Source organism: Enoplosus armatus, chromosome 7 (genome assembly GCF_043641665.1).
Source record: "Enoplosus armatus isolate fEnoArm2 chromosome 7, fEnoArm2.hap1, whole genome shotgun sequence".
Classification (NCBI taxonomy): domain Eukaryota; kingdom Metazoa; phylum Chordata; class Actinopteri; order Centrarchiformes; family Enoplosidae; genus Enoplosus; species Enoplosus armatus.
In genome coordinates, this window is record NC_092186.1 from 360,001 (window position 1) to 375,940 (window position 15,940).

The following is a 15,940-nucleotide window of genomic DNA, read 5'->3' on the forward strand; positions in this document are numbered from 1 at the left end:
GAACGCAGCAACAAGTGAACAATCTGTAATATGTCTGAAGTGATGAACAGACAGGTGAGCGCATGTTGTAGCGCCCCCCTCAGGCTGATCACTGAATGTGTGCTGGACCTGGACCTAAAATCAGAAAGTGTGTGATATGTAAAGAGTGTTTGGTATTTATGACGTCAGCGACCAATGATGATGTCACTCGTGTGTCGCCGGGGGAGACGTACCTGCAGATAAACGGCTTTAGCTGAAGTTAGCTTTGTTTTACAAAGTTGACTGAGCTCCAGCTCCCTCTGTGGGCTCTACAGTCCTCCACGCCTCCATCCAGGAGCTCAGATGTTGCTGTATATAAACAAGCTGCTGGTTGGCGTCTGTGTTTGTTTTGGTGCAAGAACACATGACAGTCAGTGTTCTCACAGGATTTGCAGGGCCGTCCACCTACAGAGCTCCAGAGGTTCCTGAGCAGTGGTTCAGTGTGTTGTTTGGTGGATTTACTCAGTCATCAGGTTTCTGCTCCTTCCTGACTGTCAAACACTAAAACATCTTCACAGATGTCTCTCTGTCTGTCAGAATTACTCTCAGCTTCTTCAGTTAAATCTCTCTGAGCTGTGGTGTGTTTGTGTTTCAGGCTCTGCAGCACGGCTTCTTCGACTTTGAGACATTCGACGTGGACGAGTACGAACACTACGAGGTAAAACCTTTTGACTTGTCATCTCAGATTTTCAGAAGGTTTTATTAGGAGATCAACAACAAAGAACAGAAAAACTCAACACAAGTTCACCAAACTCAATACAAACTTTATATAGAATTTGTTGATCAAGCAACACAAAAAGAAGATATAAGAAAATAAAGTATTAGATAATTCATCCAAAATCAAAAAAGATCAACAAAGCAGGACGAGACCAAATGTTTCAAATAAAGTAAAAGATGAAATAGTTTGTAAAGAATCTGTTTATTGTGCAGCAGGAAACACAGAGATGTTCACTGCTGTCTGACATGTTGTGGTGTTCAAACAATAAGAATGGAGCACCCCTGTAATGTTTACTGCTGCTTCACAACTTAAATGTTTACTGACTGCAAACTATGAAGAATCCAGAATCAAACTGTTAAATGTTTTTCAGCCTGTTCTGTGTTGAATGTAAACTCCACAGTTTGGTTTTGGGACTTGAACCTGTGTTTGTTTGCAGCGGGTGGAGAATGGAGACCTGAACTGGATCGTCCCAGGGAAGTTTCTGGCCTTCAGCGGACCTCATCCTAAAACTAAAGTAGAGAACGGTGAGTTAACAGTCTGTCAGCTGCACCTGATGGAAAACTACCTGAAAGTGTAAACAGGATCAAAGTGTTTCAGACATATAAATACAGCAGTCGGCCATGTGGAGAGATTAAGAGTTGTTTTTAGTTTGTGAAGGGGGCGTGTTCAAGGTCAAATGTGTTGCTGTTTAACACCTGCAGTTGCTCCGCCCTCTGCAGGTTATCCCCTCCACGCCCCCGAGGCGTACTTCCCGTACTTCAGGAAGGACAACGTGACCACCATCATTCGTCTGAACAAGAAGATCTACGACTCCAAACGCTTCACCGACGCCGGCTTCGACCACTACGACCTCTTCTTCCTGGACGGCAGTACGCCCAGTGACATCATCACACGCCGCTTCCTGCACATCTGTGAGAGTACGGAGGGCGCTGTGGCTGTCCACTGCAAGGGTGAGTACTTCCTGTCCAGTCCTACAACTTCCTGTCCTCTGTTCTGTCCTACAACTTCCTGTCCTCTGTTCTGTCCTACAACTTCCTGTCCTGTCCTACAACTTCCAGTCCTTTGTTGTGTCCTTTAACCTCCTGTCCCACAACTTCCTGTCCTGTCCTTCAACTTCCTGTCCTGTTCTACGCTGCGTTTCATTAGTAGTTCCACTTCCTCTCAGCCCTTGGTATTAAGTATACGTTGCACGGAGGCCACTTGGAGAGCAGAGGGGTTCAAATGGGGGGTTTAAATGAAACCACCTGCCCAAACTATCATGGATCGACCGCCAGCTGTACGGTTAGCGCTGTACTGCTTTTTAGAAATCACTAGAAATACCTGCAGACTCATTTCAATGAGGTGAAGGCGTCTTCTGGATAACTGCAGTCACTGCAGGCACTTGATAATTAGCTGCATCAGTTTCTGCGCTCGCGCTGTATTTTTCCGCGGCACTGAAGTCCGCTGGTCTGTGTGCATTATGAAATGATAATTTTGCGTCTTGATTGAAACAAAAATGGTATTTGGATTTTATCTACCTGGGCCCAAGTAGAGCCTATGTGTGGGAAACACTGCACTTATGATGGTGGCGGGATTCAACGAGGGGAAGTCGAAGAGGGCATGTTGAACGACTAATGAAACGCAGCCTTTGTGTCCTGCATCTTCCTATCCTGTCCTGTCTGGTCTCTCTATTGCTCCTGTCTTTTGCTTGAGAAAATGCAGCCAGCTGACTTCTGTTTAACTCTGGGGACAGACAGGAGGCCAGGACTCTGAGAGAGGATGGGAAGGGACATGAGGTTGAATGAAATCACAGAGATGAGAAGGGACGAGCCCACTGACAGTTTTATAAGTCATCAGAAGCACCTTAAAGTCTGATCTGACATGGACACGGAGCCAATGAAGGGAAGCTAAAACTGGTGAAATATGGTCAAATGTTCTGGTTTTAGTTCAGATCCTAGCTGCAGCATTCTGAACCATCTGAAGACTTTAAATCTGTACGATGTACACGTTAGACTACAAATGCATGATTCGTCTCCACTGGTATGATGATGCGAGCAGTGTGTCTGAAATTAAACCTTCACCACAGACGGAGCTGATCCTGAGTCAGCGAGTTTCATCTGTCGGTCATGTAAAGTGCATGTTAAAACTCAGAAACCACGTGCACGTGGTTCAGCAGCTTGACATGTTAATGTTAGCTTAGCCACCTCACAACCACATTATATAGAGCTACACAGACAGCAGCCCGGGTCTCAGGGTCTCTGAGTGCCTGGTGCTGTTGACCAGTAGAAAGGAACAAACTGCTGTAATGGGGGCAGCTGGTGGTGCACAGTATAACAGTGGAGCAGCACATCTCTGCTCCACGCCCTGCGTCCTATCCGACACGTGTAGTTGTCAGAGTGTCCCGCAGAGGGCAGTCTTTATATGTTCTCTAGAAGTAGGAAGGTCTACTGCACATGAAGGGGACAGGACAGGATTTTATTTTGGTGGTTTGTAAATGTTGAAGGAACGAATATATTTCTCAAGATCTTTAATTAAAAGGGTGTGCAAAGGACAGTAAAAGATTTAGTATTTAAGTTGACAGTATTCTAGTTGACAGTTTTTACTCTCACTGTGACATCCTGCAGTGTAGCGTGCTTCAGTGTACTGTGTGTATCTGGTAATCAGCGGAAGAAGTATTCAGATCCTTTACTACAGTAAAAGTACTAATACCACACAGCAAAAATACTCTCTTACAGTAAAATGTTCCTTCAGTAAAAGTATGTAAGTATTAAAGCAGTCAAATGTCCCCTGTGACTGTCCTCCTGTTATATATTCTGTGATTAGATGATTATTCCTCATCATTAATGTGAATCTGAACTATCAGCTAATGATTATTAGTTCATTGTGGATTAGTCAGCTGATTATTGATCAATTGTTTGGTTTGTAAAATGGCGTCACAGTCTGTGACACTGTCATAAGTATCAGAAACATAACTTGGAAGTACTCAAGTAGAGTAATTGTAACTACAGTACTTGAGTAAAAGTACTTGTTATTTTGCCTCAGTGTCAGCCTGTTTCTCTGAGTCAGCAGATATTAAAGTGTGTTGTTTCAGTTTCAGAGTTCATCTGGAGCTGTCTGTCTGTCTGACTGACTGTCTGTCTGTCTGTCTGTTAGCCTGTCTGTCTTACTGGCTGTCTGTTAGTCTGTCTGTCTGTCAGCCTGTCTGTCTCTCTGACTGTCTGACTGACTGTCTGTTAGCTTGTCTGACTGACTGTCTGTTAGCTTGTCTGTCTGTCTGTTAGCCTGTCTGACTGACTCTCTGTCTGTCTGCCTGTCTGTCAGCTGGTCTTGGCAGGACGGGCACTCTGATTGGCTGTTACCTGATGAAACACTACCGCTTCACGGCAGGTGAGGCCATCGCCTGGATCAGGATCTGCAGACCGGGCTCTGTGATTGGACCACAGCAGAACTTCCTGGAGGAGTGAGTCACAGATTGTTTGTCTTTCAGTTTTCAAGTCTGAGAAAAGAAATAAGCACTTTAAAAGAGGGAAAAACAAGAAGACAGGCCTGGAGACAGGCTATTGTTTATTAATAAATAATGATGCATGTGAGTGTGTGTTAGTGTTACTGTGTGTGTGTGTGTGTGTTAGTGTGTGTGTGTGTTAGTGTGTGTGTGTGTTAGTGTTAGTGTTACTGTTACTGTGTGTGTGTGTGTTACTGTGACTGTGTGTGTGTGTGTGTGTGTGTGTGTGTGTGTGTGTGTGTGTGTGTGTGTGTGTGTGTGTGAGAGAGAGAGAGAGAGAGAGAGAGGCAGCACAGACCTGCTGCTTATCTCTCTGTTCCTTAGTTTCCATGCTGCTGTGGCAGTTTGTATCTCCTGTGTGTTTGTGTTGGCCTCCAGGACTCAGACCAGGACCAGGACTCTGTCAGCAAACTGGAGGCTGGAACAGACTTCTCTTTGCAGATCACAGGGTCACTCAGAGCCGCTGTGGCTGTTTTCTGTTCTACTTGTACAGATTTTGAGTTGACGTGTTGTTTGTTTCTGTTCTGGATCTGGACTCTGGTGAGACTTCAGTCTCTGACAGCACAGATCTGGATCCTCCAACTGACAACAACACTTGTCAACTCCAGAAGTCTCAGCTGTTCTGAAACACATGTATCAGAGCTGAGATGTGTCTCCTGTCATTATCAAGAGTCGGTCTAGACCTGCTCTATTTGTAAAGTGTCATGAGATGACTTTTGTCATGACTCCTCAGAAGGTCAGGTAGGAGCGTGATCTGATCACGGACCTGCTGTTCTACAGTCACATGGTTACCACAGAGTCACCTGGTTTGTTTGAGCGTGTGAATGAACTGACTGAGGATCAGTTGTAGCAGGAAGCCTTGAGTTCAAAGTGTTTCAGTAGCCGATCCGTCTGTGGTCTCATCAGGGTCGGAGCTGAGACCAGCTGAGATCTGTTCTTGCTTGATTATCAGAAGTCCTTCAGCCTCATCCTCTGCTGCTCAGCGCCTGAATCAGTGTTTGATCAGTTGTCGGTACATGTGATCAATCTGCCTATCGGGAGCCTGTTGGTTATATCAGACACAGCTGCTGTCAGTAACAGCTGCCTAACATCTGTACGAGACACCTCAAGTGTGTGTTTGTGTTTACAGGAAGCAGCCAGCACTGTGGTTGCTAGGCGACAGCCAGCGTTCCCAGAAGGCCAAGCTGGAGGAGAGGGTGGTGTCTCACCTCATCACCAGTATGGACGACCTCACCTTAAACTCCGCCCACAACAGCGACACCGGCAAATCCCTGAGCTCTGACCGTCTGACCGAGGTCACAGACACACACACACACACACACACACACACACAGACACAACAACACACACACACACAGACACAACAACACACACAGACACAACAACACACACAGACACACACACACACACACACACACACACACACAGACACAATAACACAGACACAATAACACACAGACAGACAGACACAATAACACACATACAGACAGACACAATAACACACACACACAATAACACACACACACACACACAATAACACACACAGACAGACACACACAGACACAATAACACAGACACACACACAGACACAATAGCACACACACACACAGACACAATAACACACACACACACACAGATACAATAGCACACACACACACACAGACAGACACAATAACACACACACACAGACACAATAACACACAGACACAATAACACACACACACACACACAATAACACACACACACAATAACACACACACACACACAATAACACACAGACACAGTAGCACACACACAGACAGACAAAATAACACACAGACAGACACAATAACACACACACAGACAGAATAACACACAGACGGACACAATAACACACAGACAGACACAGTAACACACAGACACAATAGCACACACACACAGACAGACACACACACACACAGACAATAACACACACAGACACAATAACACACACACAGACACAATAACACACACACAGACACAATAACACACACACAGACACAATAACACACACACACACACACACACAATAACACACAGACACAGTAGCACACACACAGACAGACACAGTAACACACAGACAGACACAATAACACACAGACAGACACAATAACACACACACAGACACAATAACACACAGACACAATAGCACACACACACAGACAGACACACACACACACACAGACAATAACACACACAGACACAGGCACAATAACAAACAGGCACAATAACACACACACACACACACACACAGAGACACACACACACGTGTTACCACTATAACCCGTCAGGCGGCTCATGGTGCGTTTGTTTTATCCTCCAGAGTGAGTCGGTGGACAGCGGACCGGGTCTGACTCAGGGAGACAAACTGAGAGCCTTAAAGAGCCGACGCCCCCCCCGCCCTGCCACCACCGGAGCTCTCAGGTACCAGATCCAAGACCAGAACCAAAACCTCCACCAGAGGGGGGGCTGGACTACTAACAGACAGAACAGACATCAGACCCTCGTGTGAACCTTCATGTCCCCTTAGGGTCTGTGGTTTGAATTGCTGATTGATTGGTCAGTGTCATTTGCTATTGTGAGTGCTCTGCGTGTGATGATGGATGTAGGGAGGCAGGTGTGATGGAGGCTGCAGTGTGTGATGGAGGCTGCAGGTAAAGGGTTTTGACCTCTTCAGAGAAACCCCGACTCAGCTCCATCAAACCTGAGTATTTGAATGAGCCGAGACGAAGAGACTGAATCATCGTTGTGATGTCGTGGAACTAAACTGACTGCTCTGTTTCAGAGTGGAGGAGATGAAGATGCACAGCAGGTCATCCTCGCAGCCGCTCAGGTACGACTGACCTCTGAACTCTTGATGCAACACTGTACACGTGATAAAACTGAAGCATGTTGACGTGTGGAGACAGGACACTCCTGAAGGAGCTCCGAGTGTGTGGAGCTACCTGTCCAGTGCGGACAGCTGGAGAACAGATTCATAGCTCCTCCTACTCTTTAACACATCCTTTACATTAAACATAAGCTCAATAAGATCTTTCCAGAAATGGATCCTTCATGGATCCTCAACGCTGTGAGTTTGCACCGGCATCATGGGCTCATATGTTCTGGAGTTGCCCGAGGATATCAAATTACTGGAGCAATAGTTGTCAGACCTCATCAAAAATGTCCCATAGACCTGTTGACTTAGATGATGACGGTTTTATGAATTATAGACTGAACTGTCGTAGAACTGAATGTCTTCTCGTTTATTTCACTTTATTATTATATGACTTTACAGCAGGGGTTCCCAAACTTTTTCAGCTCAAGACCAAAACTTGTACATATTTGTATATATATATATGTATATATATATATATATATATATATATATATGTGTATATATATATATATATATATGTGTGTATGTATATATATATATATACATACACATGTATATATATATATATATGTGTATGTATATATATATATGTATGTGTGTATATATATGTATGTATGTATGTGTATGTATATATATGTATGTGTGTATGTATGTATATGTGTATATATGTATGTATATGTATAGATGTATATACATATACATCTCATATATCTCATTACCAATCACCACTCTCACTTGTCACATTAGACACACACACACACACACACACATAGAATTTCTGACATTTGTCCAGTGTTTCGGTTGAACGAGTGACCCTGTCAACTGGTATCAGCTGTTGAAAACAGCAAGAGAACACGTAACGTTAGCTGTCCTCGTGAATGCCTCTTTGTGTAGTTTTTCTTCAAAACACACCTGTCTGATTCGTCTTTGGAGTTTTGTTTGAGGAAACGTGTCACGTACTATCACGCATTTTGAACGTTGCTTGTTGTTACGGAATTTGTTGAAAACAAGAAGAGAGCAAGTTGCTTTCAACAGCTGTCGTAACTACGACAACAACAGACGCAATTGGCTGAAAGTCGCCAGTTAACAGGGTCATTCATTAACCCGAAACACCGGAATGGAAACTGACACACATACTGATCAAATACACTTTGCTGTCTAATCCACATCAGGGACAAGCCTGCGAGTCGGAATGTCAATCGCTGCTAACACTGACAAGTAATGTTAGCTAGCTAGCAGCACACACTAGTCACCAACTAACAGACGCACAAAAAACAAACTATTCAAATGCTACACAAACACTTGACTGACCAGCGTGGCAAAAAAGAACACTCTTCCTCTATTTTAATTAGGAAAATGAATTTATATATCAGAGCATTGTTTGTGCATTTTACTCTGCCAGTTGGCGACCCACTTAAAACGGAAGTTCGGGAAAGACTGCTCTACTAGTTACTAATTACTAGTAAACAATAAATACAGATTTAAAAAAATAGAAGAATACAAAATGATCAATTTGAAGATAATGTGTGTGTTTGGGGCATTTTTTACTTTAACATTTTAAAGACAACAATGAATTGAGAAAATAATCTGCAGATAAATTGAAAATAATCGTTGATGATAAATAACTTATTGTTTATGTGTTATTGTATTCAATAAATGTATTGATTAGATTTTTTTTTTATTGATTTGATTTGTGTCACTGTGTTCAGATTGTCGATGGGTGTTGGTCAGGGCCCCTCCTCCCCCCTCAAGTCCTCCAAGTTTCCAGCATCCTCTGCTTCAGCTGCAGCCAAGAGGATCGGAAGAAGTTCATCATCAACGGCGGCGTCCAACATCAGGAGGTCAGTGTTTCCACCCTGACTTCCTGTCTGACTCACCCTCCTCTTCATCACCTTCATCACCACGACCTCTGTAGCACCTGATAGTACTAATATATAGGCTGTAGTAGCCATTTGTAACACTGAACATTTACTAGTACTTGTTTGTACTAAGACATTGCTAGCTGTAGCTCTTACTAGTAGTACTAAAACTTGGCTAACAATACCTATTTGTACTAATATACAGCTAGTAGTATGTGTTAGTACCATTGAAGAGCCAGTTGTATTTGTTAATAAAACACTGTCAGCAGTAATTCTTAATACTAAAACTTGGCTAATATTAGCATTTATTAATACCAAGTTCTGCTAGTACTAATACCCATTAGTACTCATTGGTACCATTCAACAGCTTGCACCACCTATTGGTACTAACAAACAGCTTGTAGTACTTACACACATGTAACACACATGCTGTAGTACCTGTTAAACAACTTGTTTTACTTCCTGGTACTAATATATACAGCTAGTAACATCTGTTTATACAATTAAACAGCTTGCAGTACTTGGCAGTACTTGTTAGTACTAATACACTGCGAGCAGTACTTGTTAGTACCATTAAAGAGCCAGTAGTATTTGTTGGTAATAATAAGCCACTTGTAGTAGCTCTTAGTACTAAAACACAGCTAACAGTAGCTGTTTTTACTAATCTGCAGGTAGTAGTACATATTACTGGCCTTTAACAGCTTGTACTGCTAGTATCTTTCAGTAAGAGTATACTGTCAGTAGTATCTGTACTAATACACAGTTGTTGTACCAGTATAGTCTGTAGTAATATGATATGTAGTATTACCACCTGTTTTTATACTGAAACTGCTGATGTCTGAACTGATCATTTAAACCTGATTTACTTGACTTTAAACCCATTCTGAACCAGGTTTAAACTTGTTTCGAGCTAATTTAACCTGACTTGATCCAAGCTTAAATGGTAGTTAATCTGAATCAGGTCTAAACCCAATTCAGATCACTTTTAATATGATGGAGGATCGATTGATGGAGGTATCTGAATTTAACTGAATTAAACCCGTTTTGAACCAGATGTGAATCAAGTTTAAACCTGGATGAAGTCAGGTTCAGATCTACACGTTAACTAATATGAACATGTTGTGAAGTCTAGTGGTCACAGAACTGTGACCTAAAATACAATCAGATATGAAGCTACAGTTTCATACTGATGTCACAGGGTGGCTCAAAGAGCTATTTTTTTATTTTTTATTTATTTATTATTTATTTTAACCCACTCGCTGGCTCCAGCTTCATGAATAGAGTCAAATGATGCATTGGTCTTTCTTTAGAGTAGCTATACTATAATCTAGCAAAGAAAAGACAGATGAACAATGGCGTCTGGCACCATGTAGAACCAGTCTAAAATGTCTTGGTCCTGAACTGGCACCCTGTAGAACCAGTCTAAAACATCTTGGTCCTGACCTGGGACCCTGTAGAACCAGTCTAAAACGTCTTGGTCCTGAACTGGCTCCCTGTAGAACCAGTCTAAAACGTCTTTGTCCTGAACTGGCACCCTGTAGAACCAGTCTAAAACGTCTTGGTCCTGAACCGGCACCATGTAGAACCAGTTTAAAACGTCATATTCCTGAACCACGTCTTGGTCCTGATCCGGCACCATGTAGAACCAGTCTAAAACGTCTTGGTCCTGAACCAACACCATGTAGAATCAGTCTAAAACGTCTTGGTATTGAACTGGCACCCTGTAGAACCAGTCTAAAACATCTTGGTCCTGATCCGGGACCCTGTAGAACCAGTCTAAAACGTCTTCGTCCTGAACCGACACCATGTAGAATCAGTCTAAAACGTCTTGGTCCTGAACTGGCACCCTGTAGAACCATTCTACAGCGTCTTGGTCCTGGACTGGCGGACTGCACCTCTGCAGGTTTGGGTTTAAGGACTTGTTGCTGTGACAACAGTACCAGATGAATTTTAAACCTGCCCCTCTCTCTCCTACCCCCCCCCCCCCCCCCCAGCTCTCGATTGGCCAGCTCTCTCACTGATCTTTACGCTGCAGACATGGGGGAGGATCAAAGCACTCCGTACTCCTCTCTTCCTCCCTCCTCCTCCTCCTCCTCATCTGTGTCTCTCTGCCCTTCCCCCTCCTCTCTGGCCCCGCCCTCTCTGTGTTGTTATGGTAATGGCCCTCGCAACAACAACAACAACAGCAGTCTGTATGGGGGCTCTGCGGTGCCCCCCGCAGGGAAAAGCTCCATCTTCGTCCTCAGTGGCAGGCCTCAGGACTTCAACCCATACAGGAGCCCAGGGCCCTACAGCGCTCTGAAGGGCCCGTCAGGACGCTACCTGAGCCGATCCATACCTGTAAGTCCTCTGACACAGCAGCAGCTCAGCCCCGCCCCTCTCTGCTGATTGGTTGTCTTTGTTCTGACATCATTACCACACCTCCTTCATCATATAGTCACATCTTCTTTTTCTCTCTGAGGGTTACATGTTCAGACTTATATGAAGCTACAGCCAGCAGCTGGTTAGCTTAGCTTAGCATAAAGACTAGAAACAGGGGGAAACTGTTAGCCTGGCTCTGTCCAAACAGAAACCAGCTGTCATCTAACAGCCGGGCCACACAGGCTGTGTCTGCAGCGCGTCATCTAGAGATTCGGAGGCCTACAAGTCATGTTCTCCAGACATAATGGGACATGCTTGTTTGGAACACAACCCAGCAAACCTCACATCATTTTTCTCAGTGAAAATGCAAAAATTATGATGGGTGGATGGTGGATGGATGATGGATTTCATGGATGATGGGTGGATGATGGTTGGATATTTGGTAGATGATGGATAGATGGTGGGTGGATGATAGGTGGATGATGGGTGGATGATGGATGGATATTTGGTAGATGATGGGTGGGTGGATGATGGGTGGATGGTGGGTGGATGATGGATGGATGATGGATGGATATTTGGTAGATGATGGGTGGGTGGATGATGGGTGGGTGATGGATAGGTGATGGGTGGATATTTGGTAGATGATGGGTGGATGATGGTTGGATATTTGGTAGATGATGGATGGATGGATATTTGGTAGATGATGGGTGGATGATGGATGGATATTGGGTAGATGATGGATGGATATTTGGTAGATGATGGGTGGGTGATGGATAGATGATGGGTGGGTGATGGATAGATGATGGGTGGATATTTGGTAGATGATGGGTGGATGATGGATGGATATTTGGTAGATGATGGGTGGGTGATGGATAGGTGATGGATGGATATTTGGTAGATGATGGCTGGATGGTGGGTGGATGATGGTTGGACATTTGGTAGATGATGGGTGGATGATGGATGGATATTTGGTAGATGATGGGTGGATGATGGATAGATGATGGGTGGATGATGGATGGATATTTGGTAGATGATAGGTGGGTGGATGATGGGTGGATGATGGATGGATATTTGGTAGATGATGGTGGATGATGGATGGATATTGGGTGGATGATGGATGGATATTTGGTAGATGATGGGTGGGTGATGGATAGATGATGGGTGGATGATGGGTGGATATTTGGTAGATGATGGGTGGATGGTGGATGGATATTTGGTAGATGATGGTGGATGATGGATGGATATTGGGTGGATGATGGATGGATATTTGGTAGATGATGGGTGGGTGATGGATAGATGATGGGTGGATGATGGGTGGATTTTTGGTAGATGATGGGTGGATATTTGGTAGATGATGGGTGGGTGGATGATGGGTGGATGATGGATAGATGATGGGTGGATGATGGATGGATATTTGGTAGATGATAGGTGGGTGGATGATGGGTGGGTGATGGATGGATATTTGGTAGATGGTGGGTGGATGATGGTTGGATATTTGGTAGATGGTGGGTGGATGACAGAAAGTGAGAACGCGGTATGAGGTTTTATAGTTAGTTGCCGTTCACACATCGTCAGTTTATTAGAACAGCTTGTTTTGGAAAGACACTGACGGCTAATGAGCTGCCACAGGCTGTATGCAGTAAAGCTAATGTTAGCTAACTGGCTAACCTCTATGGTGGGATCAGTAGTGCCGCTGCCTTACGAGAGTCCAAACAACCCTTTAAATGAGGCCTCGAAAATGAGTGAAGATTCAGTAACTGAAAGATTTTGGACTGCGAGGTGAAATAAGAGAACGTTTACGAAGGTTAACGGCAAACCACCACCAGCGCTTTGCATTGTGGGACAGTATGCAAGGTAGATACATCTGACTTCTCTTCTGTTTTTCTGTTTTGTCTTTCAGTCTCTTCAGTCTGAGTACATCCAGTACTAGAACTACAGATCTGACCTGAGGACACTCACCCACAACCCCCCCATTACCCATAATACCTTCTGTGTGGATGCTCAAAGGGAAGCTGATAAAGCAGCAGGAGTTCAGCTCAGTGACTGAAGAGACTCCACCTGCTGCTGTCTGTTCATATGTAAATGAGCTCTATGTAAATTAGTGGTGTGTAAATATGACTTGATTTACATGCACGTTTGGCTGAAACAGAAGAAGATATATTTAGATACAGAAGACAGATTTTATATTTCTTATTTGTGACAGAAGATGACATATTTTTGTTTTTAAAGAGTTTTTGATAAACTGAAGGATCAGATGAGGACGACTCTCTCCGTCGTCATGGTTACAGTATTTACTTCCTGTTTCTGATCAGTTAACCAGCTGATGTTGTTGATGTGATTGGTCAGTGTTGTTTTCTAATCAACAGCAATAATAATAATAATAATAATAATAATAATAATAAGTCTGTTTTGGGTCCCGTCTTCTACTGTCAGCAACCAAACTCAGGGGAAGTGTGTGTGTGTGTGTGTGTGTGTGTGTGTGTGTGTGTGTGTGTGTGTGTGTGTGAGAGAGAGAGAGAGAGAGAGAGAGAGCGCAGTCTTAAAGAAGTTTCTGATTGGTTGTCTCTGATACAAACTGTCACCTGGTGTCGCTGAAAACACCTTATTTCTTTATCGGTTGCCGTTAAAATGAATTTCAGCTGATAATAATTTGGGATGATGAACGAGCTACAGATGCTTCTTGTGTGTAATCAGCGTTGGTTGCTCGTCAATATTTGAATGAATAAGCTTATTAAAGTTTACAATAAATGAATGTATTCTTTATTTTAGGACGATGAAGGATCTTAATATCGGTGTTGTATTAGAAAAATAAACTTGTCAATCTAAAGATATATTTTTTGTCAAGATTCTTATTATTGGTTATTGTTTCGATATTGGCAACAATCAGTACCAATATCAGTTATCGGCTCTGAAATTCATCAATAACGGGAATAAGGTTCAGTTTGTTGTCACTGTAAAATCTTACGTTAAACAAACATGAAGAAGAAGCTGGAAGTCATATGATCCACCAGAGACCATCAGCTGATCGAATCTGTTATTTAAAACAGTTCAAATAATGAATAATAACGAATGTGTCTCTCAGCTGATGATGTGTTCACTGACTGTACATCCTTAATGATCAACAAGATAAACAGAAACTGTTTGATTAAGTAGATAAAAGACACATTTAAACACTTACTGTGCAGATAATCCATAAATAATATCTTAATATATTACTAATAAAATATTCCATTAAGTACCTCCTAACATCTTATTAAAAGCAGCTTAATTAGCGATACAGTGTTCATGGGTAAGTTATGGGATTTTAAGGTAAAAATGAAAGGATTCAGAGGTTTGAAGAAGTTAAAATGATTAATGTAACCAGTATTAATATTTATTTTCAGTGAAACTAAAACAGGAACAGAGAAGAAATGTTGAACTGCTCCTTTAAATGTGTCTGATCATGTGATGCCTTCTTGTTGTGTCTGTAAAATCTGATGCTGTTCTGAGATTGTGTCATCTGATTGGCTGCTGGTGATCAGCTAACCATCACATTCAGGTGCGTCACCTGCTGACTGCTCTGACATCGCTGATTGGTTGAAACAGATGTGTTTTTATGTTCAGATGAAAACATTTGTGATGTTACTGTCTTCACCAGTGGCACTGTGACGTGTCAGTCATGTGTCACGTGTGTCAGTCACGTGTCACACAGGCGTGCTTGGTTGAAGGTGTTAAAATGAAGCACTTCCTGTATTTAAAGTGTTTTATTCAGAGGAAAGTTAATAAATAACTTGTCAAGTTTTTTTAAGTGACAGTTTCTATCTGAGCAATAAGAAAATAAAAGAATGAATCTTTCGATGTCGTTTCCTTTGTCTATTTTCATTTCTGTGAGACACAAAGTAACAAGTACTTTTACTCAAGTACTGTACTTACAATTACTCTACTTGAGTATTTCTAAGTGATGTTCCTGATACATTTATGTGACAGCTGTAAAAGATTAAACTTCCCAGCAGTATATGAAATTACAATTCGCCGATTAATTAATCAGTTGTTTGAGTGGCTTTTCATGCAGAAATGTTGAAACTTTTCCTGGTTTAAGCTTCTCAAACATGACGATTTACTGCTTTTCTTTGTCTAAAGGACAATAAACTGAATCACATTGAACTCTGAGTCACTGGGACGCCATTTTACAAACCTATCAATCAGTCAATCAATGGAGAAAATAATCAGCAGATTAATCCACAAGGAGAGGAATCATTAGTTGATAGTTCAGTTTACATGAATGAGTAATACTAATCTAATGATAATGCAGCAACATAACATAATTACATAACAGCAAATATTCCATTATCAGGAATTAATGGACACCCTGCAGCCAATCACAATCAAGTATTCACCCAGACCATGGTATATGATAGCATAACAGTCACAGGAGACATTTTACTGCTTTTAATACTTTAAGGACATTTTACTGATTATACTTGCATACCTTTACTGAAGGAACAGGAACTGTAATAATAACTGAGATATGATTAATAATAACAATAACAGCTTTAATAGTAACAGAACTACGACTAAACATAATAACTGTAGTAGTGATGAGAGTCAGGCAGGCCCATGGCAGCAGC

At 42.5% G+C, this 15,940-nt stretch overlaps 1 protein-coding gene across 2 annotated transcripts in view; it reads left to right on the plus strand.

Moving 5' to 3' along the window:
• cdc14ab (cell division cycle 14Ab) overlaps positions 1–15,142 on the plus strand; it is a 31,692-nt gene extending 16,550 nt beyond the window's left edge. Inside the window, exons 7-16 of one of the 2 annotated variants that reach the window (XM_070908320.1) lie at positions 614–676; positions 1,173–1,260; positions 1,456–1,686; positions 4,037–4,175; positions 5,347–5,512; positions 6,559–6,659; positions 7,021–7,068; positions 8,823–8,954; positions 10,967–11,312; positions 13,234–15,142. In XM_070908320.1, the coding sequence (XP_070764421.1) occupies positions 614–676; positions 1,173–1,260; positions 1,456–1,686; positions 4,037–4,175; positions 5,347–5,512; positions 6,559–6,659; positions 7,021–7,068; positions 8,823–8,954; positions 10,967–11,312; positions 13,234–13,263 (1,344 nt within the window). In that variant the 3' untranslated portion in view covers positions 13,264–15,142. The remainder of the gene's footprint in view (positions 1–613; positions 677–1,172; positions 1,261–1,455; positions 1,687–4,036; positions 4,176–5,346; positions 5,513–6,558; positions 6,660–7,020; positions 7,069–8,822; positions 8,955–10,966; positions 11,313–13,233) is intronic. The other variant, XM_070908321.1, reaches the window with a different exon arrangement.
• The last annotated feature ends 798 nt before the right edge of the window (positions 15,143–15,940 follow it).